This window comes from Malaclemys terrapin, chromosome 16 (assembly GCF_027887155.1).
Source record: "Malaclemys terrapin pileata isolate rMalTer1 chromosome 16, rMalTer1.hap1, whole genome shotgun sequence".
NCBI classification, from domain to species: domain Eukaryota; kingdom Metazoa; phylum Chordata; order Testudines; family Emydidae; genus Malaclemys; species Malaclemys terrapin.
In genome coordinates, this window is record NC_071520.1 from 1,330,816 (window position 1) to 1,352,536 (window position 21,721).

A 21,721-nucleotide genomic window follows, 5' to 3' on the forward strand; every position below is an offset into this window, starting at 1 on the left:
CAAGGAGGCTTTTCATTATAGTAATGTTTTAAGTGTGCTGTATTTCAAAATGGTTTACATCACACAACAGCCTAAGCCTCTTGGTATAAGGTGGGGTGATGCTTTAGAAATAAATTGATCATATAACTATAGCAACACTATTTGCAAAGTCAGAAGAAATTACTCAATGGCATAAAATGTCTAGATAGTTTATTTCCACAGATAATAACAAACCAGAACTATTCTCCGGAAATGGCAGATTTGATGCAGTTAGGTACAAACACCGAACCATCTGACTTGTGCTGCTTGCAGACACTGGCACCTTAGAGAGATCATCCTGAAATACTGCAACTGATGCTGGGGGCCACATTAGAGAGTGAGAGGGAACACAGTCAGTGTGGGAATGAAACCCAAAGAAGCTGCCCAGGAGAGATCACTGGTCCTCAGCTTCAGAGCATCCAACAAGTATCTCTAATCTAAAGTGCTGTGAGAGTAACTTTGCTTGCTATCTCTATTCAATAAAAGGTTTAAAACCAAAAGAGAGATATATAACATATGCAAAAACAGAAATATGTACACTGTCTAGAGAGTTAAATATGAACAGAAAAGATTAGACATCTCTAAAAGAATGCATAAGGTGTGTTATATTCCAAATCAGCACATTCTAAAATGTCCTATATGCCACAGCAGCTATCAGTTCCTGCGTGCTGGAAGCAGCTGCACTGGCTCACTGACCTTCCTCTTCTTCCTTGGCTTCCCCTTCTCTTCCTGGCTAAATGCAAGGTCCAGGCTGTATGTCTGCAAGAACCACCAGAGAAGGAGGTCATGCTCATAGCACAGACTGCCGGGTGGTTTCTAAGCAAAATATGAGACAAGAAAGCCAAACTTCAAATCCCACATCTTATTTCAGGGATCCTTTTGGTTTGGCGAGTTCAGCCTTGCTCTCTAGAAAGGAAATCAGGCAGGGAATCAAAACTAGGGTCCTGAACAATCTGGACTGGTCGCTTTGTTAAGGCAGGGAGCACATCTGGCAGCTAGAAGCAGCATCCATTCCTCACTGCTGAAAGAGAAATCTTTGGGGAGTTGATTAGTGTTTGGGGGTAAAAACACTCATCAACAAATTCATCTAGCCATTCAAACAAAGAGCAGAAGGATGGTGTTCTTTATGTCTGCATGTACTAAACAAAAGGCAGCTGGAAACTGGTTCTTGGCAGGAGACATAGGGTATGTCTACATTGCAATTAAACACCTGGCGGCTAGCCCGTGTCAGCTGACTCGGGCTCGTGGGACTCAGGCTATTAAACTTCAGTGTAGACATTTAGGTGTACGCTGCGGATCCCTAGATACCAAACATACTGGAAGCAACATACCATGGTGATTGGTGTAGACAGACAGACAGACCAAAAACTTCCTTACTCGTTTTCAGTTGCACTAGACACTTCAGTTGTACTTTTCAAAATAATGATCTCGTATTGCACTCAAAGCTGCTTATGTCATTGTCCCTTATTGCAGATGTAAAGTGCAATCTTTGGTAATCTAGCCCTTACTGCTAGGAACTGAAGGGATGCTCCCAATACAACACATATTCAAGGCCACTAGTTGGCATGATGTGGTCATTGCAGAATTTCTCAGTCATATTGTCAAGACTTTCTATAGCCCACGTGGCTTTGGAATGGGGATTCGTAACATATACGTATCTATGGTCTTTCAAACATGTGAAATACACAGATTACAGGTAGCATGAAAATAGTCCAAACTTTCCCCCATTCCATGATTCAATCTGTGTTTTTAACTTGTTTCTGTTTCCTCCTCTTCATTACCTACCAAAGCAGAGACATACTTGCTAACAACTTCCTTTCTTAATTCAAAAATGGAAAAAAACAGAACCACAAAGTGAGGCAGGCATGCTCTAGGCCAGCAAAACTCCCACTGAAATCAAAAGGAAGTTTTTGCATAAGAAAGGAGCAGTGATAGGGTTGCCAAGTTTGGTTGGACGTATTCCTGGAGGTTTCATCAAATGACATAATCTTTAATTTCTGGAGACTCCAGGACAATCCTGGAGGGTTGGCAACCCTAAGCAATGAACAGATCTCTAGGTCAGAGCCCCCAAGCTGAGAATGGCTGCTCAAATGGGCACTTCAAGCAGGTATTTATGCTACACCCCATGGAATCGCTATGTCCCATCTGCTTCCTTATCCCACACAAAGGGCGCACAGAGGGAAACTATCGGGTCAGTACATTCTCCCACTGGCCAGATGATGAATCAAAGGCCAGATTCCCAGTTAGCGGTGTAGGGAGACCTTCCTTCTGTGCTGCTCTCGCCATGGCAGGAATAGGAGTCAAATCACTGCTGACTGGTAGATCACAAGTATGTTGTATTCCCTTCAGCAGAACCACAAAGCATTCAGGGAGAGTCAAGTTTCTTCACCCAACATTAACTCTCTGCAGATCTGCACATCTTCTTGTGGGTCCTGAGGCAGAGCAAGTTGGTTAGTGAAACTCTTCCCTCTTCTCTGATCCCACCTAGATTTCCCACATGGCCTGGACTATTTTTAGGTGGAAGAAAATGGCCATGGAGAGGAGTGTCCATGGGAGAATCCCAATGACTCCATGCAGCTGATTTTATCTCTACAGAGTGGTATCTCTACTGGTAGTGCAGCTTTGTTCCCCTTCACAATCGATAGCACGAGCAGCATAAGGATCTGAGTATGGAACTATAAAGATCTTTGCAACACCCCTAAAGACAGACAAGTATTAACCCCACCCTTTGAAAAGTGGAAATTAAATCCTAGGGAGGAAAATAGAAAGGAGCATAAACTCTGGATAATGAAATGTAAAAATACAATTAGGAAGGCCAAAAAAGAATTTGAAAAACAGTTAGCCAAAGATTCAAAAAGTAATAGTAAAATTTTTTTTAAATACATCAGAAGCAGGAAGCCTGCTAAACAACCAGTGGGGCCACTGGACGATCAAGATGCTAAAGGAGCACTCAAGTACGACAAGGCCATTGCGGAGAAACTAAATGAATTCTTTGCATTGGTCTTCATGGCAGAGGATGTGAGGGAGATTTCCAAACCTGAGCCATTTTTTTTAGGTGACAAATCTGAGGAACTGTCCCAGATTGAGGTGTCATTAGAGACGGTTTTGGAACAAACTGATAAATTAAACAGTAATAAGTCACCAGAACCAGACGGTATTCACCCCAAGAGTTCTGAAGGAACTCAAATGTGAACTTGCAGAACTACTAACTGTAGTCTGTAACCTATCATTTAAATCAGCTTCTGTACCAAATGACTGAAGGATAGTTAATGTGACGCCAATTTTTAAAAAGGGATTCAGAGGTGATCCCAGTAATTACAGGCCGGTAAGCGTGACTTCAGTACCGGGCAAACTGATTGAAACTATAGTAAAGAACAAAACTGTCAGACACAGAGATGAACATAATTTGTTGGGGAAGAGTCAACATAGTTTTATTAAAGGTAAATCATTGCCTCACCAATCCGCTAGAATTCTTTGAGGGAGTCAACAAACATGTGTACAAGGGGGATCCAGTGGATACATTGTACTTAGATTTTCAGAAAGCCTTTGACAAGGTCCCTCACCAAAGGCTCTTAAGCAAAGTAAGCTGTCATGGGATAAGAGGAAAGGTGCTCTCATGGATTGGTAACTGGTTAAAAGATAGGAAGCAAAGGGTAGGAATAAATGGTCAGTTTTCAGAACGGAGGGAGGTACATAGTAGTGTCCCCTGGGGGTCTGTACTGGGACCAATTCCATTCAACATATTCATAAATGATCTGGAAAAAGGGGTAAACAGTGAGGTGACAAAATTTGCAGATGATACAAAACTACTCAAGATAGTTAAGTCCCAGGCAGACTGAAAAGAATTACAAAAGGATCTCTCAAAACTAGGTGACCGGGCAACAAAATGGCAGATGAAATTCAATGTTGATAAATGCAAAGTAATGCACATTGGAAAACAAAATCCCAACTATACATATAAAATGATGGGGTATGAATTAGGGGTATGAATTACCACTCAAGAAAGAGATCTTGGAGTCATTGTGGATAGTTCTCTGAAAACATCCACTCAATGTGCAGCGTCAGTCAAAAAAGCGAACAGACTGTTGGGCATCATTAAGAAAGGGATAGATAATAGAACAGAAAATATCCTATTGCCGCTATATAAATCCATGGTACGCCCACATCTTGAATACTGCATGCAGATGTGGTAGCTCCATCTCACAAAAGATATATTGGAATTGGAAAAGGTTCAGAAAAAGGCAATGTTATTATTTGTATTACAGCAGCTCACAGAGGTCCCAAGCTTGGTCCCACTGTGCTAGGTTCTGTACAAACTGACGAGTGAGAGACTCTCCCTGCCCCCGCCCCCGCCCCCATAAACTTACAATAGAAATAGACAAGACAGAAAATAGGTGGAAAGGGAAAGTCTTGCCCAATTTCAGCAGCAGAGCTAGGACAGAACAGAGGTCTCTAGACTCTTAGTCCAGAGCCTTATCTACGAGATCACACCACCTCCTTGGATGTAAGCAAAGGCACTACTACAGGGGTTTGCAACCTTTCAGAAGTGGTGTGCCGAGTCTTCATTTATTCACTCTAATTTTAGGTTTCACGTGCCGGTAATACATTTTAATGTTTTTAGAAGGTCTCTCTATAAGTCTATATTATATAACTAAACTACTGTTGTATGTAAAGTAAACAAGGTTTTTAAAATGTTTAAGAAACTTCATTTAAAATTAAATTAAAATGCAGATCTTATCAGTTTAGTGCTGTGGTTCTTAACCTGGGGTGCACGCACCCCCTGGGGATACGAGATGCCCTTTCTGGGGGTGCGAGATTTTTTTAGAAGGTAAATCATCGAAAAAACAAATTAAGCACAGGCACATAAGTACAACTACTTTTTCTCATCAAACCTATGTATTTATTAACATTATACATGTTTTAACGATTACTGTAATATACAAAGTTTTTAAGTTTTTAATTGTAGTAATTTTTGATAAGGGCTGCAGAGCGCTGGGACCAGGCCAGGAGCAGAGCCCTGGGCTGGCTGCCAGTATCCCAGGCCGGCAGGAGGGCTGAGCAGGGCCAGAGGCCCGGACCCCAGCTAGCAGGGGGCCGGGCGGCTGGAACCCCAGACCAGCAGTGAGGTGAGCGGGGCCGGTGGCTGGTATCCCAGGCCGGCAGCAGGCTGAGCGGGGTCGATGGCCGGGACCCCAACTGGCAAGGGGCCGGCAGCCGGAACCCCAGACCCGCTGCCGGTCTGGGGTTCCGTTCGCCAGCTCCTGCCAGCCGGGGTCCCAGCCGCCGGCCCCACTCAGCCGCCGCTGGCCAGGGATTCCGTTCATTCAGGCCGGCAGCGGGCTGAGCGGGGCCGGTGGCTGAGACCCCGGCTGGCAGCAGCGTGCCAGTAAAAATTGCCTCGTGTGCCACCTTTGGCACGCGTGCAGCAGGTTGCCAACCCCTGCACTATTATGTACTGACCTGCAGAATGCAATACATTTCAGCACTGTACTGCGTAACAAGGTGCTATATTTCTTAGTGGAATTTTTTTGTGTAGAACTGCAGCTAAAATATGAATCATGCCATTACTAACTTCAGGCATAAAATAGGGCAGCTGGATGTAGTCTGGAAAAAGGTATTATGTTAAAAATAGACCCAGATTAAAGCCCTCTTAAAGCCTGGGGCGGGGGAAGGGTCTGGCAGCAAAGTAGCTGTGATCTGAACTACCATGCAGCGTCATCCCCAGCAACACACTGCAAAATGAGGGTCCAGTTCTCTTCTACACCATTTCCTATGAACAGGTAGCATTATGCCATCTTTGCCCCCCTCATAGTCTAGAGTAGTCACAGACCTGCCAAGCCCTCAGTATAAGTTAAAGCAAACCTAGGGCTCCTCTAACTTATTTTCTGCTTCCCATAGTGGATTATGGGAAGGAGAAAATAGCTAGAGAACAGCAGCATCAGCCACACCCCCTCTTTTCCCTGGCCTGCCTGCATGGTAGGGGCTGAGAGTGGGGCTGGCGCAGAGCCACCCTGATGTTTTATGCCAGCAGGGAAGTCCCTTACCCCAGAGTCCCAAAGTGTTCAAATCCAGGGAAGTGATTTACAGTCATTCCCTGGTAAATTAAAGAGCATATCAATCAATGCTAAGGAGAATCATGCCCCATCACCTAAGCCTGGAGGACAGCATCTACAACACAGGTCCTGGAAGGTGTAAAACAGCAGAATGATCCTCAGGGATTTGTCATAACAGCAGATAATTTTCAAGAGGGAAAATAATCTCAAGAGTCTTTTAATTAAAGTGAGCTGGTCAAAGTGCTATACATTCTATGTAATCAGCTGCAACTTATCCTGACTCACTGGAGCTAGAGTGCTCAGCACTTCTGAAAATCAGGCCCAAGGCTCTTCAAACTGAGCCCAAAACCCAAGGAACCCCAAATCAATGGCCACTTTAATCTCTCTCGCTACCTCACCTCTACAACGGGGGTAATTCTTATCCGCCTCACAGCCACGGATTAATCCTTGCTTACAAAGTGCAGCAAGAGCGCTGGCTGGAAGATGCTACAGAAGCAAAAAGTGGTATTGCAAGGCTCACTTCTGATCTGATACCAGTTTACCCTGATGTGATTTCACTGACGTAGGTACTCCTGACTTATACCAGCATGAGTGGAGAATCAAACTTATTAGTTTTTTAAACCTATTCACTCAGAGCAGAGGAGGCAGAATGAAAGCCTGTCATTGCAGCGTTCCTATGGAAACTTGCCATTCTCATGTCCCCAGTAAATTATGCCAAGACGTCACTGTCTGCTAGTGACTCTTCTTTTTCCCCTTGCTCATTGTGGTGAAAACACTATCATGAAACATGAGTTCCTCTTCTACAGGCTGGGAAGCTCACAGACCTTATCTCTACCTTGAGGTTTCTCTTGTGCCTTTTAAGGGACTAAGGAACAGAATGTTCAAGTTTAAAAAAGAAAAACAGGTTCAGAATAAAAAAGTTCCAGATCCTCTCTACTCCCTCACCAAAGCCCCAATGGGTCTCCCAAAGGCACATGGGGCTGCATTAATAATAATACCTAGCTCTTATCTACCATTGTTGTTTGCAGTGGTGTTGTAGCCACGTTGGTCCCAAAATATGAGAGCCTAACAGAACTGATAAAGAGCTCTGTGTAGCTCTAAACTAAAGCTTGTCTCTTTCTCCAGCAGAAGTTAGTCCAATAAAAGATATTACCTCACCCACCTTGTGTCTCTGGCTCTTACCTAGCATTTTTCATCTGTGGATCGTTCGTATATCTGATTGCAAGATTGGGGCCCAGCTTTATGGCATGCTCCCCACTTAGAATCATAGAATATCAGTGTTGGAAGAGACCTCAGGAGGTCATCTAGTCCAATCCCCTGCTCAAAGCAAGACCAACACCAACTAAATCATCCTTGCTTTATCAAACTTCCATGCTGACCCACTGATGGACATTCTTCATGGCAACTACCCTACTCAGCCCACAGGGGATATCAAAGTTAATGTTGAATCAGTCATTCGTAACTTTTGAGGGTTCCTCCAGAGGGGGTTTGGGAGCCAGTGGCCAGCATGTATACCATGAACCTCTTGTGGAGATAGTGCTGCTATGGAGGCTGACAGCCAGTGGCAGAGGCTCTGGGCATCCATGTGGATGTCCCTCTGGCAGATCTCAGGAGATCTGAGGGTTTCAGATCTAAACCCCACCAGCTCTACTGGGAAGCAAACCTCACTTCCCATTGTGCAGATCACTAGGACACTATTTCTTACACCCTAGACAGGAATAACTAAGGTTAAGATTCTGTCATGGGTATTCTGTCATGGGTATTTTAGTAGAAGGTCAGGGTCAGGTCACGGGCAATAAACAAGAATTCACAGAAGCCTGCAACCTGTCCCTGACTTTTACTAAAAATACCATGGCAAGTGGGGAGACAAATAGAGCACTGCCAGGAACTTGCAGCTGCTCCAGCCCTACCCCTGCTCCTGCAGTAGGAGCTGACCCAACCCTGGCTGCTAGTCTGGCAGGCCACCAGCCACTGTTCTGGTGGCCCTGGGGGCCACTGCTCCTGCTCCAGCAGCACTGGGGCTGGCTGCCAGCAGCGGCTCTAGCTCATCCACTGCTCCTGCAGCAGGAGCTGATGGCCACTGCTCCATTCCCAGTGGTGCTGACTCAACCCCAGCCACTGCTTCAGCTCTGCCCCAGAAGTCATGGAGGTCCCAGAAAGTCACACAATCCGTGACCTCCATGAAAGAATCCTATCCTTAGGAATAACTCATGCAGAGAATGAATGGCCCTATCCAAGACACAGCTAAGAATCTGATGAGAACCAAGAGAAGCAGCCAGGAATTTCCTGACCTCATAGTGCTGTCTTGTTCCTCCCAGAATGGCCTAACAGGAAGAGAAGAGGCAAACTCAGCTCTGAATTTCTCTTTGCACTGATTGGGTGCTCGTAACCCCAGCTGTACTGGAAGAGAGATGTTCTGGGAAATTCTCATCAGATACAGCATTGTGTTGATAAGAGGACTAGAGATAAGCTTTTTTTTGCAAATGTTTAAGATAATGACGTTACTACAAAAAAAACCAGAGAGTCCTGTGGCACCTTTAAGACTAACAGAAGTATTGGACCATAAGCTTTCGTGGGTGAATGCCCACTTCGTCAGACGCAGGGTATTCACCCACGAAAGCTTATGCTCCAATACATCTGTTAGTCTTAACGGTGCCACAGGACTCTCTGTTGCTTTTTACAGATCCAGACTAACACGGCTACCCCTCTGATACTTGACTACAAAAAAATGTTCTTCCATCACTCAGCTGAGATGCTGCAGCAGGAAATTTTCACCTTGCAATGGCTTTCTTTCCCTGGCTCTTTAAAAACTGTTTTCGGTGGGAAGCTCATAGGACACAGACATCAAGGACAACGTTATACAAGCCCCATCCAGGCAAAGGCCCATTTGTATTAGTGGGACCCACCACAATCTGCCTTCACGGATATGACTGTAAGATGCTCAGCCTTAGTCACTAACAGGATGCTGTCATTCTGTCCAATGGACATTGATGCTCCTTGTTATACTGTCCCATCAATCAAAGGCTGCATTCCCACTGGCTTCAATAAGGGGTCAGTCCCTCAGGCAATCAGAAACAAGTGAATTTGAAATTAAAAGTTGAATAGTTTTCAAATTGCAAAGGCACCGTGCAATTTTTAAATTAACCTATTTTTGGTGGCCCAAGTTTGTATTTGATTTGTTACTCCCCTTTTAACTGATAGCACAGGCTTCCCAGAAACAGCAGCAACCACTGCCTGCTGGAAACCTGAAATATTTCTTAGGACTAGGTGGCAGAATTAAACGTTTCAAAAAATTAGGCCTTCACTCTGTTTGCTAAAACTCCTCCGGTCACTAGGAACCACTCTGAGGCCTCAAGGCACAGCTTGCCGTGTGAGAGAAAAACATGTGAATATGTACACACGGCAACCTTGTACTCATCTTTTAATGAGATCTCCGTCCAAGTGGGAAGTGCCTCTGATCTATCCTGCAAAAAGTTTGCTAAGGCCTTGATGCTTGGATGAAGCAAAAAAGATCAGGGCCTCATTGTGGTAGGCACTGTACAAATATATCGTAAGAGACAGTCTCTGCCTCACAGAGCTTACAATATAAATAAACAAGACAGAAAAAGCATGGAACGGGAAACAGTGGCACAGAGAGCCGACGCGACGTGCCCAGGTCACACAGCAGGCCTGGAACAGCACCCAGGCCTTGAGTCCCTGTCCAGTGCCCTAACTGTTAGGACAGTGGTTTTCAAAGGATGGGGTGGGCCTCCAAAGGGAATGTGTCAAAGGAGATGCCAGCTGTGTGCCTTTTTTCCCCCTCTTTCTTAAGAGCTCCGGCTGTGAGTCCCAGGTGGCTGGGGCTTGTGCAGAAGGACCATGCACACCAGGAAGGTGCGGATAAAGGGGACAGCTGAAGCCCTGCCATCCAGGCTTGGGCTTTCCTCCCCTTCCCTCAATCCCTCACTGGGAGACGAGGGTGCTCCGGCTTCCCTGGGTTGGCAGCAGCAGCGCAGAAGTAAGGGTGGCAATGGGGCACTAAGTCTGTTGTGAAAAGTGATACTGACAAGTATCACTTTTCACATTGCCACTCTTACTTCTGTGTTGCTGCTGGCACATGCTGCCTTCAGAGCTGGGGGTTGGTGGTATATGTCCTTTTGGAGGTTGGGGGGTAAATGACTATAGACACAAAGAAGGGGGGCCCAATCAAATATTTTGAGAACCACTGAGTTAGGGTATACCTACACTTCAATAAAAGACCTGCAGACCAGCTGTGGCTGGCCTGGGTCAGCTGACTCGAGCTTGCGGGTTTCAGGCTGCAGGGCTATAAAATTGCAGTATAGATATTCAGGCTCAGGCTGGAAGCTCTGAGACCCTCCCTGTTCATGGGGTCTCAGAACCCAGGCTCCAGCCCAAGCCTGAATATCTACATTGCTATTTTTAGCCCCAGAGCCCAAGCCCTGTGAGACTCAGTACCACACGTTTTTTACTACAACAGAAACATACCCTAATGGCCTGATCTGCTGAAATCCTCTTAAAAGCTGTTGGAATTGAAAGTACCAAGCATTTTTCAGGATGGAACATTCAGTCTCCACAAAAGACACAAACAATCAAACAGAGCCTTGCACTTTCTGAACTTCCATTCAAGAAAGATTAGGTGTTAAACATTTAATATCAAACACACAAATGTTTCTGTCATGATATCTTTATCTTCCTGCCTCAAGATACTGCCACCAATATGCTTTATGGATCAAAAACTTCAAAGAAACACCAGCACAGAGAGCAGTCTGCAACACACCTTAATTTAACCGCAAGATCCCATTTCCATTAGCAAGTATCCATATATGAAAACACTAGGTTGAAACCCTATATCTTACCCCACTCAAAGGTTGGTACCTACTACAACAGCAGTGGAGAGGAGCATGATATCAAAATATAGAATTGTGGACTAGATCCTCAGCTGATGTAAATCAGCATAGCTCTATTGAAGTCAATGGAACTAGGCTAAATTACACCAGGTGAGGATATTGTCCCATTTGTCAAACGCTGGAGAATTAAGTAGGAAGAGAAGCTTTGGTTGGAAGCATCAAGTTCTTCTTTAAATCCAAGCCTGTTTGATCATTGAAAAATATAGAAGTAGTATGAAAAGTAAATGAAGGGGCTTCTGCTTTAGATTCAATATGTGTAAAAGTCCTTCTGTAAGCCCATCCCTAAGGCCTTTATTAAAAAGTGTATTTATAGTCAGAAAAGCCCATCTTTTTGCTCTGTGTTTTGTGACAGACCCAGACCAGTGGGGTACAGGAGTCTGGTAGAGAGCAAATATACTGGATGAGTAGTTTTCTGTTCCCTGAGTGACCAGAGCAGGGGATGCACTAGAGGGACCTGCTAGAACCAGTTAAGGCAGGCAGGCTAATTAGGACACCTGGAGCCAATTAAGAAGAAGCTGCTAGAATCAATTAAGGCAGGCTAATCAGGGCACCTGGGTTTTAAAAAGGAGCTCACTTCAGTTTGTGGTACGAGTGTGAGGAGCTAGGAGCTGAGAGTGAGAGGGTGTGCTGCTGGAGAACTGAGGAGCACAAGTGTTATCAGACACCAGGAGGAAGGTCCTGTGGTGAGAATAAGGAAGGTGTTTAGAGGAGGCCATTGGGGAAGTAGCCCAGGGAGTTGTAGCTGTCATGCAGCTGTTACAGGAGGCACTATAGACAGCTGTAGTCCATAGGGCCCTAGGCTGGACCCCGGAGTAGAGGGCGGGCCCGAGTTCCCCCCAAACCTCCCAATTGACCTGGACTGTGGGTTCTTCCAGAAGGGAAAGGCTCTGGGCTGTTCCCCAACCCACATGGTGAATCTCTGAGGGAAGAAAATCTGCCAATAAGCGCAGGACCCACCAAGATAGAGGAGGAACTTTGTCACACTGGTGTGAGCAGTGGGATCTTGGGGTGCACAGCGTGGTGGAAGAAGGAGGGTTATTTAAAAAAAAAAGAAAAAAAACAACAACAAAAAACAAACAAAAAAAAGGGAGAAGGTTTATTTTTTTTCACCACAATGGATGACGTAGTGCAAGCACTGATACATGCTACGGCGGCCCAGCAGGAGGCTACCCGTGTCCAGGCAGCTGCCCAAGAGGAGGCAGTGCGGCTGCAGCAAGAGACTACTCGCCTGCTGATGGACCAGGCTGCTATGTTGCGGGAACTGGTAAACCAGGTAAAGTCCCTTACAGAGCTGAATCGCAGCCATGATGAGATGTGGCTCATATGGGCCAGCCATTGGCTGCAGAAAATGACACGGGAGGATGATGTAGAGGCATACCTTCTAGCCTTTGAGAGGACAGCCCTACGGGAGGCCTAGCCTCGAGATCAGTGGTCTGGCATCCTGGCCCCATTCCTGTGAGGGGAGGCCCAGAAGGCCTACCATGATCTGCCTGAAGAGGCTGCAGCAGACTACCCTCAGCTGAAAGCAGAGATCCTGGCCAGGGATACCCCTTCCTGGGGTAATGACAGCAGTGCAGGCCCAGCAGTACCACGGTTGGAGGTACCAGGAAGACAAAACCCTGCGGTCCCAATTGTATGACCTCATCCATCTTGCACAAAAGTGATTGCAAACAGAGTCCCAGAGTCCGGAAGAGATACTAGCGGTTCTGGTCATCGACTGATACATGAGGGGACTACCACCAGACCTTCGTGCCTGGGTAAGCCAGAACCTCTGACAAGGTTGTCGCCCTGGTAGAGAGGCGAAGGACAGCGAGGGAGCTGACCCGACCAGTTAAGGAAGAGGCACCCTGGGTTAAACTAGCAGCACCAAGCCCTAAAGTTCGGGTGACTGGGCCACCAGGAGAGCCCAGGTGGAAAAAGAGAGAGGCTGAAGGCCCATCAGAGGCCACAAAGAGTCGGAGCACTGAGTGAGAAGAGGATCGTGATGTTAGACTGCCCAAACCAAGAGACTGGGGAACGCCTAGGGCTCCATACAGATGTTATGCCTGCGGGGAGTGGGGACACATAGCTGCACAGTGTCCCAATGCTGAGAAGCCTATGCAATGTAACCTAGGGAACTGGGCAGATCCATGCTCCCCTAATCCACCTTGTGCGGGTCTCACTAACCCCACATATGTATACCAGACCAGTGAAACTAAATGGGGTAGGGACCACGGCACTGGTTGATGCGGGGAGGGCTATCATGCTTATCTCAGGGAAGCTCATGAAGTGTAGTCAGCTGCTGCAGGCTAAACGTACGGGGATAACATGGGTCCATGGGACAGTTAGTTACTACCCCACCATCCCAGTAAAAATCGAGATCCAAGGGAACACTACTGAGGTAGCAGCAGGGGTAGTCCCTAAACTCCCATACCCGGTGCTCATAGGGAGGCACTTCCCAGGGTTTGGAAACTTACTCCCAGTAGGGGGATTGGAGAAAGATGGGGACCCTAAAATTGGTGAGGCATCCTCCGCAGACTGTCAACCCCCAATCTTCTCTGAAATATCCCCAGATTTGTTCTCCACTCCCAGACAGGGTAGAAAGACAAAAAGGGAAAGAAGGGCAGCTAAGGCCTTGGGAACCTGAATACTGAACCAAAGCCAGAGGGTCGCTCTTGTAGGTAGGCAGACCCGCGCAGCTGAAAAGGAGGCCATGCAGGAGGGAGAAGCACCTGAATCTGACCCCCACCCTAATGCTTCTGAACCAGTAGAGGCAAAAGAGACTGGGCCCCTAGATCTTGGGCAGATTAGCCCCAAGAGAGGAAATTTTGGACGGGACCACGCAGCAGACCCAAGGTATGACAACATTAGGAAGGAGGTGACTGAAATAGATGGAGTCCCCGTGGAAGGAAAAACCCAGGGACCAGGACTTTACTTCATAATGAAGAAAGATCTCTTATACCGGGCTGCACCAGTACAGGGGCAGAAGGTACAGCAGATCCTAGTACCTCAAAACCACCAGAACGCTGTATTAAGTCTTGCTCAGTTATCTTTTTGGGGGGCATTTGGGGGTAGAGAAGACCCTGGCACGAGTCTTACGACGGTTCTGGCCCGGAGTACATGAAGAAGTGCGGAGGTACTGTGCCACTTAAGGACACCTTTAGTACCCCTTCCCATCATAGAGGTCCCCTTCGAGCAAATAGCCATGGACCTAGTGGGACCCCTGGAGAAGACAGCTCGGGGCCACCAATATATACTTGTTGTTTTGGACTATGCTACTTGCTACCCAGAAGCCATCCCCCTGCGGAACACGGCCTCTAAAACTATAGCCAAAGAGCTGGTGGGGATCTTTGCCCGAATGGGGCTACCGAAGGAGATATTAACTGACCAAGGAACCCCATTTATGTCGAAGCTAATGAAGGACCTCTGTATGCTGTTCCATATACATACCCTGAGAACTTCGGTCTACCATCCGCAGACTGATGGGTTGGTAGAAGGGTTTAACTGAACCCTCAAGGCTATGATAAGGAAGGTGGTAAGTCGGGACAGGAAGGATTGGGACACCCTACTACCCTACCTTATGTTCGCTATCCGGGAGGTACCACAGGCCTCAACTGGGTTTTCCCCCTTCGAGTTATTATACGGGCGTCACCCCTGTGGCATACTAGATATCGCCAAAGAGATCTGGGAAGAGGAACCCAATGAGGGGAGAAATATAATAGAGCATGTAATGCAGATGCGAGACCGGATAGCCCGGGTTACCCCTATTGTACAGGAATATTTGGAGAAGGCATGGAGGCCCAGCGAACCCATTACAATCGCAGGCAAAAGTGCAACTGTTTCAACCCGGGGATTGGGTTATGGTGTTGGTACCCACGGCAGAAAGCAAGGTTCTGGCCCAATGGCAGGGGCCCTATGAGGTGGTTGAACCCGTGGGGGAAGTAACCTACAAGGTGCGGCAGCCAGGACGCAGAAAACAAGAACAGATTTATCACGTTAACCTTCTGAAACCTTGGCATGCACAACGGTCCAAAAAGACCTAACCCAGGAAAACAAGCCTTCCAAACAGGTGAGAGTGTCTCCTGATTTAACACCAGACAAGAATGAGGTGTCTGAGATGATGTGTTCTTGACAAAACCGGGTCGAACAACCGAGACTTATCACCACATCGTCACGAACCCTGGGGCCAGAGTAACAATGAGGCCCTATCGGGTGCCAGCGGCAAAAAGGGAGGAAATAAAAGCAGAAGTAAAAAAAAAAAAGCTGGAGTTGGGGATCATCGAAGAATCCCAGTCAGTGGTCCAGCCCAATTGTGCTGGTGCCCAAACCTGATGGCACCACAAGATTTTGCAACAACTTCTGGCAACTAAACGAAGTATCCCAATTCGACGCGTACCCCATACCTCGCATAGATGAGCTAGTGGACCGTCTGGGGAATGCCCTGTACTTGACTACCCTAGACTTGACAAAGGGGTACTGTCAGATTCCCCTTGCAGAAGACGCAAAGGAAAAGACTGCGTTCTCTACACCAAAGGGTCTTTTTCAATATACTGTCCTCCTTTTTGGACTACATGGGGCCCCAGCTACTTTCCAGCGCCTCATGGACAAGCTATTACGCCCGCATAACAGTTACGCTGCTGTCTACTTGGACGATGTGGTCATTCATACTCCAGACTGGGAAACCCACCTGAAGAAGGTGGAGGCAGTCCTCGATACCTTCAGGCGAGCTGGCCTTACAGCAAACCCTGCCAAGTACACTGTAGGGTTTAGAGGCCAAATATCTTGGCTACATTGTGGGAAAAGGTCTGGTAAAACCCCAAGTGAACAAGTTAGAGGCCAGCCAAAATTGGCCCCGACCAAGTCGCAAGAAACAAGTCTGGGCGTTCCTAGGTGTGGTGGGGTATTACCAACGATTTATCCCCCACTTTGCCACAAGGGCAAGCCCCCTGACAGACCTAGTGGTCGGGGAGGAGCAACACCCAATTCTATACCTCAGTCGGAAACTCCTTCCAAGGGAACAAAAATATGCAGTGATGGAGAGAGAATGCCTCGCTGTAAAATGGGCCATGGAAACATTGCGCTACTACCTGCTCGGGCGCAGATTTGTCCTCGTGACTGACCATGCCCCTCTTCAATGGATGCAGCAGAACAAGGAGAAGAACAGAAGGGTGACCAGGTGGTTCTTATCCCTCCAACCTTTCCAGTTCCATGTGCAACACAGAGCAGGGAGCCGTCATGGCAACGCCGATGGTTTGTCACGTGTGCACTGTCTGGTGTCCCAAATTGCCCAACCACTTGGCGTTGAGCAGGGGGAGGGATATGTGACAGACCCAGACCAGTGGGGTACAGGAATCTGGTAGAGGGCAAATATACTGGTCACTGGATGAGTAGTTTTCTGTTCCCTGAGTGACCAGAGCAGGGGCTGCACCAGAGTAATCAGGAACCTGCTAGAACCAGTTCAGGCAGGCTAATTAGGACACCTGGAGCCAATTAAGAAGAAGCTGCTAGAATCAATTAAGGCAGGCTAATCAGGGCACCTGGGTTTTGAAAGGAGCTCACTTCAATGTGTGATGAGAGTATGGGGAGCTGGGAGCAAGAGGCGCAAGGAGCTGAGAGTGAGAGGGTGTGCTGCTGGAGGACTGAGGAGCACAAGCGTTATCAGACACTAGGAGGAAGGTCCTGTGATGAGAATAAGGAAGGTGTTTGGAGGAGGCCATGGGGAAGTAGCCCAGGGAGTTGTAGCTGTCATGCAGCTGTTACAGGAGGCACTATAGACAGCTGCAGTCCACAGGGCCATGGGCCGGAGTAGAGGGTGGGCCTGGGTTCCCTCCAAACCTCCCAATTGACCTGGACTGTGGTTTCTTCCAGAGGGGAAGGTCTGTGGGCTGTTCCCCAACCCACATGGTGAATCTCTGAGGGAAGAAAATCCGCCAATAAGTGCAGGACCCACCAAGATAGAGGAGGAACTTTGTCACAGTTTGTACAGCACCTAGCAACATGGGGTCCTGGTCAACAACTGGGGCTCCTAGACATTATGGTAATTCAAATAATAAATAAAACAACAATAACAATGGCCTTTTCTTCAACAGATCTGCACCCTGTATATCTCCCCCAAGTCACATCTGCTGACCTTAGGGACAAAAATAAGACTTCAATACTTTCTAATCCTGCTTTCCCTACACAGCTTTGGGAGAGGGAGCTGGAGTCCATCCCTACTTGAAGCTCATCTACAGATCAATGAACTCAGCTTTCAGTATTTCTCACTTGCTTTTTATGAGCCCAATTTAAGCCTTAATAGGGTAGCTCAATTGCACATTGGTACTTGTATTTGAATGTCCATTTTTCAATTGCACAAGCTTTTGACTTGATGATGCACAAGACTGACAGAATGAAGCAGCTTGACTCAGATCCCAGGGTGAGTTTGTAGGACTGGCAGTTAAAAAAAAATACCAGAACTCTGGCCAAGATTTTTAAAAGCAACTGGTGATTTTGGGAACCTCTATTGTTGGGTGCTCAACTTGTGATATTTTAAAGAGGCTTAGTCTAAGGGTGGGTGCTTAGCACTTTTTGAATACCTAGTCCTTACAAGCTGTCTCAAGTTGGACACCCAAATATTGAGGTTTCTAGAGTCACATCAGTCACTTTTGAAAATCTTGGTCTCAACTTTTAACTTGTAAAATTTGATCCACAGTCAGTGAGGGAAATCAGGAATCCTAGAATGCCATGTTTACGGTCACATTTATGGGCCTGGTTTAAACTAAAGCCCCATCTACACCATTCTGGCAGTGTCCTTAAAGTAGGTGTACATTACATTTATAGGCCTCTTTGCATTCTCAGAGCAGTTTAAAGGGGTATTAATGTAAATGAGAATCAGGTCATCGGAGTATAACCACAATAAAGACCTCAGGATTTCTTCTACAAAAACTCATCTGAAAACATTTACCTGATTATAAAAAAAAAAAATTCTGTAATAAGAGACTGTACTAATTCTACGAAGCTGTCTACAAAACAGGATGCCTTCATTCACTCACCAATCATTATGTCTGATAAAATGATTGCTTCTGCTCATATCACCTACACTTGACCACATCTGGCAATACTTAACCCACAAACTTCACTCAGTGCTCAGGCTTCCTGATTCAAGTGGAATCTATACTGGTCATTTGGTTTGCCTCCTTTCTACTCACAAATTAAGAAAGTTCCTTTGGTATGGAAAATAAGATTAATTCAAATTAGTAATGGCTTTATCAGGATGATCTGCTTCTTCTGACTAGTGACCTGATTTCATTTTCCCCTAAATTGACCTAAAAACAAAAAATCAGCCAACTTTTAATCTTCCATGATGAATTTTTTGCCAGTAAAAATGGTACTAAAGAGTCAATAAAGTGAAGAAACCCTTGTCAAGCAGATCAGTGCAGTGCAGATGGATTTGAGAGGTGAATATTCTTTAGAGGTGTTCAATGGGTAGAACGACTCCTCCGTTTTTTCAATCACCAACATTGTGGTTCCGAGCACCACCTTCACAATCGCCAACACCATTGCGTGCCGACTGAAGTTCATCACAGTGCATGAGGTATGTGTCTGATGCTATGAACAGAACATGATGTCCCACGAAGGATGTCAGAGCATGATTCAGTGGGACAAAATGAGTTACCAAAAAAAAAAAAAGGCTCCTGTTTTCACACTGATGATGAAATAAACAACAATCAGAAGGAAACTGGAGGCTGTACTTCAGAGAAAGATGTGGTTAAAGTTTGATAAAGATCAATCTGGGCACAGATCTTCATCTTTGAGAGACAAACGGATGGCAACTGTTTCAGACAGGGATAGTTTAGCTGCTGAAAGGCAAAGCTCACTTGGTAGCACATTCTTATCTCTGAGTTAGAGAGTCATGGGTTCAAATTCCCACAACAGTGTTTAGACTCCTATCCAATGCTGACACCACAGTGGAGTACTAGGGGGTAGCTAGAGGTGCCACCCTTTGCATGATATGTTAAGCTGAGGTCTCCACTTGCTGTGTGGGTGAAAGATAGACTCCCATGGTCTATTATCATGCGAATATGCTCGTGGAGCACTTCTTTCATCACTCAAACTAACTCACTGTGTAAGGGCTTAGTCCTGCACCATTCAAGTCAATGGGAGTTTTTCCATTGACTTTAATGGGGGCAGGATCAAGCCCTAAGTTGTTTGGAGACTGATTGTTCAGTGGCTGGCACTAGTTTACCAATCGTGTTCGTCCCATGGTATCTGAGGCATTGCACAGGAAAATACTAGTTTCTTAGACATTCTGGTGAGTGAATATTGATTTTTCAATGGAGACCAGTGCACAGATCCCCAAGTATGAAATGTGATGTATAAAATCAAATTCTAGGCTCCTGGTCAACGTTCAAATAAATGGGCTTTGTAAAGAAGTTTTCTGCAGTGCTTTGACAAACCTGTTACCTAAAGACAAAGAACCAACAGAGCCTGTGGTCCATGAACTTCCTCTTGGGATGGGGATGGGAGATCCAATTTTGACCAGTAGATCTAAATAATCCGCAAACACCACCTGTGGTGTTGCATACATTCATTGAGGAATGCTGCTCCACGATGCCCAGAGGGAATGAAGCCAGGTTAGGCCAATGACCCATCCAGTCTGGTATCCTTTCACCACAATGGCCACTACTGGATGCTTCAGAGAAATGTGCAAAAACTCTTGTAGCAGACAGTTATGGAATAAACTGCCAATACGAAGTTTCTTTCATTGTTGTATGCAGTGTTGTTGTAGTCATGTCTTTCCCAGACCTGAAGAAGAGCGCTGGATAGCTCGAACACTTGTCTCTTTCACTAACAGAAGTTTGTCCAATAAAAGATGTTACCTTACCTACCTTGTCTTTGTAAGCCCCATCACTCAGGGTTTATGCCCTGGGCCATGAGTTTATATCCTTTACAAACTTCTATCCTATTTAATAAAATTGTTGATATTCTTAATCATATTTATGTTTCATTCTTTTTTAAAAAAAATCCTAGTAAGCTCATAGACAAAATAAAAGGACATGGCAGTGAATTCCAGTTCTCTGGGAGTTTCTTAGTGCGAACCACAAGCAAGCCACAGTGATGCTCACCTGCTGAGAAGCCTTAGTGCAGGGTACTCTCTCTGTCCCCTTCACTCCCATGAGTTCTTTTTTACCTAAAATGTAAACATTATAATATCAGCTGTGGCCATGGCTACACTCAAAACTTCTAAGCTGCCGCGGGAGCGCTCCCGTGCTTTGAAGTGCGACTGTGGTGGCGCGCCAGCGCGCTGCAGGTACTCCACCTCCACGAGGGGATTAGCTTACAGCGCTGGGGCACTGTTTACAATGGTGCTTTACAGCGCTGTAACTTGCTGCACTCAGGGGGGTGGTTTTCACACCCCAAGCGAGAAAGTTGCAGCGCTGTAAAGTGCCAGTGTAGCCAAGCCCTAAGTCTACTTTAAAGACAGCATCCAGCAGCGTGACTGGATTTGATAGATCAAAATCTCATGGTGGCTTTGAAGTTACACTTTGTTTTCAGACAGTGCTGACATTTCATTCTCAGAAACAAACACTCTGTGGTATATTCTCATCTCAATGTGCAGCAAATTACTTACAGAAATTTATCCAGAAATTTATACTAAAACTCAATATTTTTAATTGACTAAAATACTATTTACTGAATGGCCCACTAAGTGGTGTCATTTCACAAGCTATATTTGAGAGCTTGGAAAGTCATGTATATGTAAGCAGAGTCAGGATGAGCTCTACCCTGACATCTGGTGGTGAATTATGGCGAGTGTGGAAAAGAACTCCAGGGGCTGATCTTGTTTGCATAGGCACACCCACTCACCTGGCAGGAAACAACAGCAACTCAAAGTGGTTACTTTGGCTGGTGTGGGATCCCCAGTTTCTCTGTTATTGGGGCAGGAAGAATAAAGTTTTGTTACCCTGATTCTGTGAATCAAGGCCAGTGGAACTGTTGTATGACAGAAGGACTGAGTGAGTCATTCACCATTACCTAGGTAGCATTTGCTTGTCAAGGGGCATGGGTTACAAAACCCAGTGAATTGAGAGAGGATGGGGACAGGTATTGGTACCTGGTGGTGTGGGTCCCTTTTGTGGGCCTGAAACACCAATTGCACCTCCTCCTCTCTCCACTGTTGAATGTCAGAGCTAACTTTGATTCTCTTAGGAGTCTAGTTACAGACTGCTGAGCTGAGTTCACTTTGGGCCAATAGTGCACCAGCACTGGGGCTCCCCTACTACTAGCTGAAATCACTAAGAGCTGAGATCACAAAAGAGCTAAAGCTACTTAAGAGCTGAGATCACTGAGGCTGTGTTAACTAGTGGGGGAGCCTGAAGCTATCACTAAGCTAGCTTAGCGGGGGTGAGCGGAGTGGCTCACAGGTCGGTGAGTGGAGCGGCTGGAGGAGCAGCTAGCAGAGCCTTGTGGGAGCAGCCCAAGGGACGGCCGGAGCGGAGCGGAGCGGAGCGGCTCGGCTCACAGGTCGGTGAGCGGAGCGGAGCGGCACGGCTCACAGGTCGGTGAGCGGAGCGGAGCGGAGCGGAGTGGAGCGGAGCAGCACGGCTCACAGGTCGGTGAGTGGAGTGGAGTGGAGTGGAGTGGAGTGGAGCGGAGCGGAGCGGAGCAGAGCAGCTGCCAGAGCAGTTCGGGGACGGCAGGAGTGGGACTGCAGGTGGAATGGAGCAGTTCGTGGTGAAGGCTGCGGTGGAACCCCACGGAGAAGCAGCCGGTTTGGCCTCGGAT

The 21,721-nt window shown here is 46.5% G+C and overlaps 1 protein-coding gene across 1 annotated transcript in view; it reads right to left on the minus strand.

The window, feature by feature from the left end:
- Window positions 1–233: 233 nt before the first annotated feature.
- Window positions 234–21,721, minus strand: part of HORMAD2 (HORMA domain containing 2) — a 63,703-nt gene continuing 42,215 nt past the window's right edge. Inside the window, exons 11-12 of the mRNA XM_054006062.1 lie at window positions 20,062–20,126; window positions 234–777 (exon numbers count right to left, since the gene is read on the minus strand). Of these exons, the coding sequence (XP_053862037.1) occupies window positions 673–777; window positions 20,062–20,126 (170 nt within the window). The 3' untranslated portion in view covers window positions 234–672. The remainder of the gene's footprint in view (window positions 778–20,061; window positions 20,127–21,721) is intronic.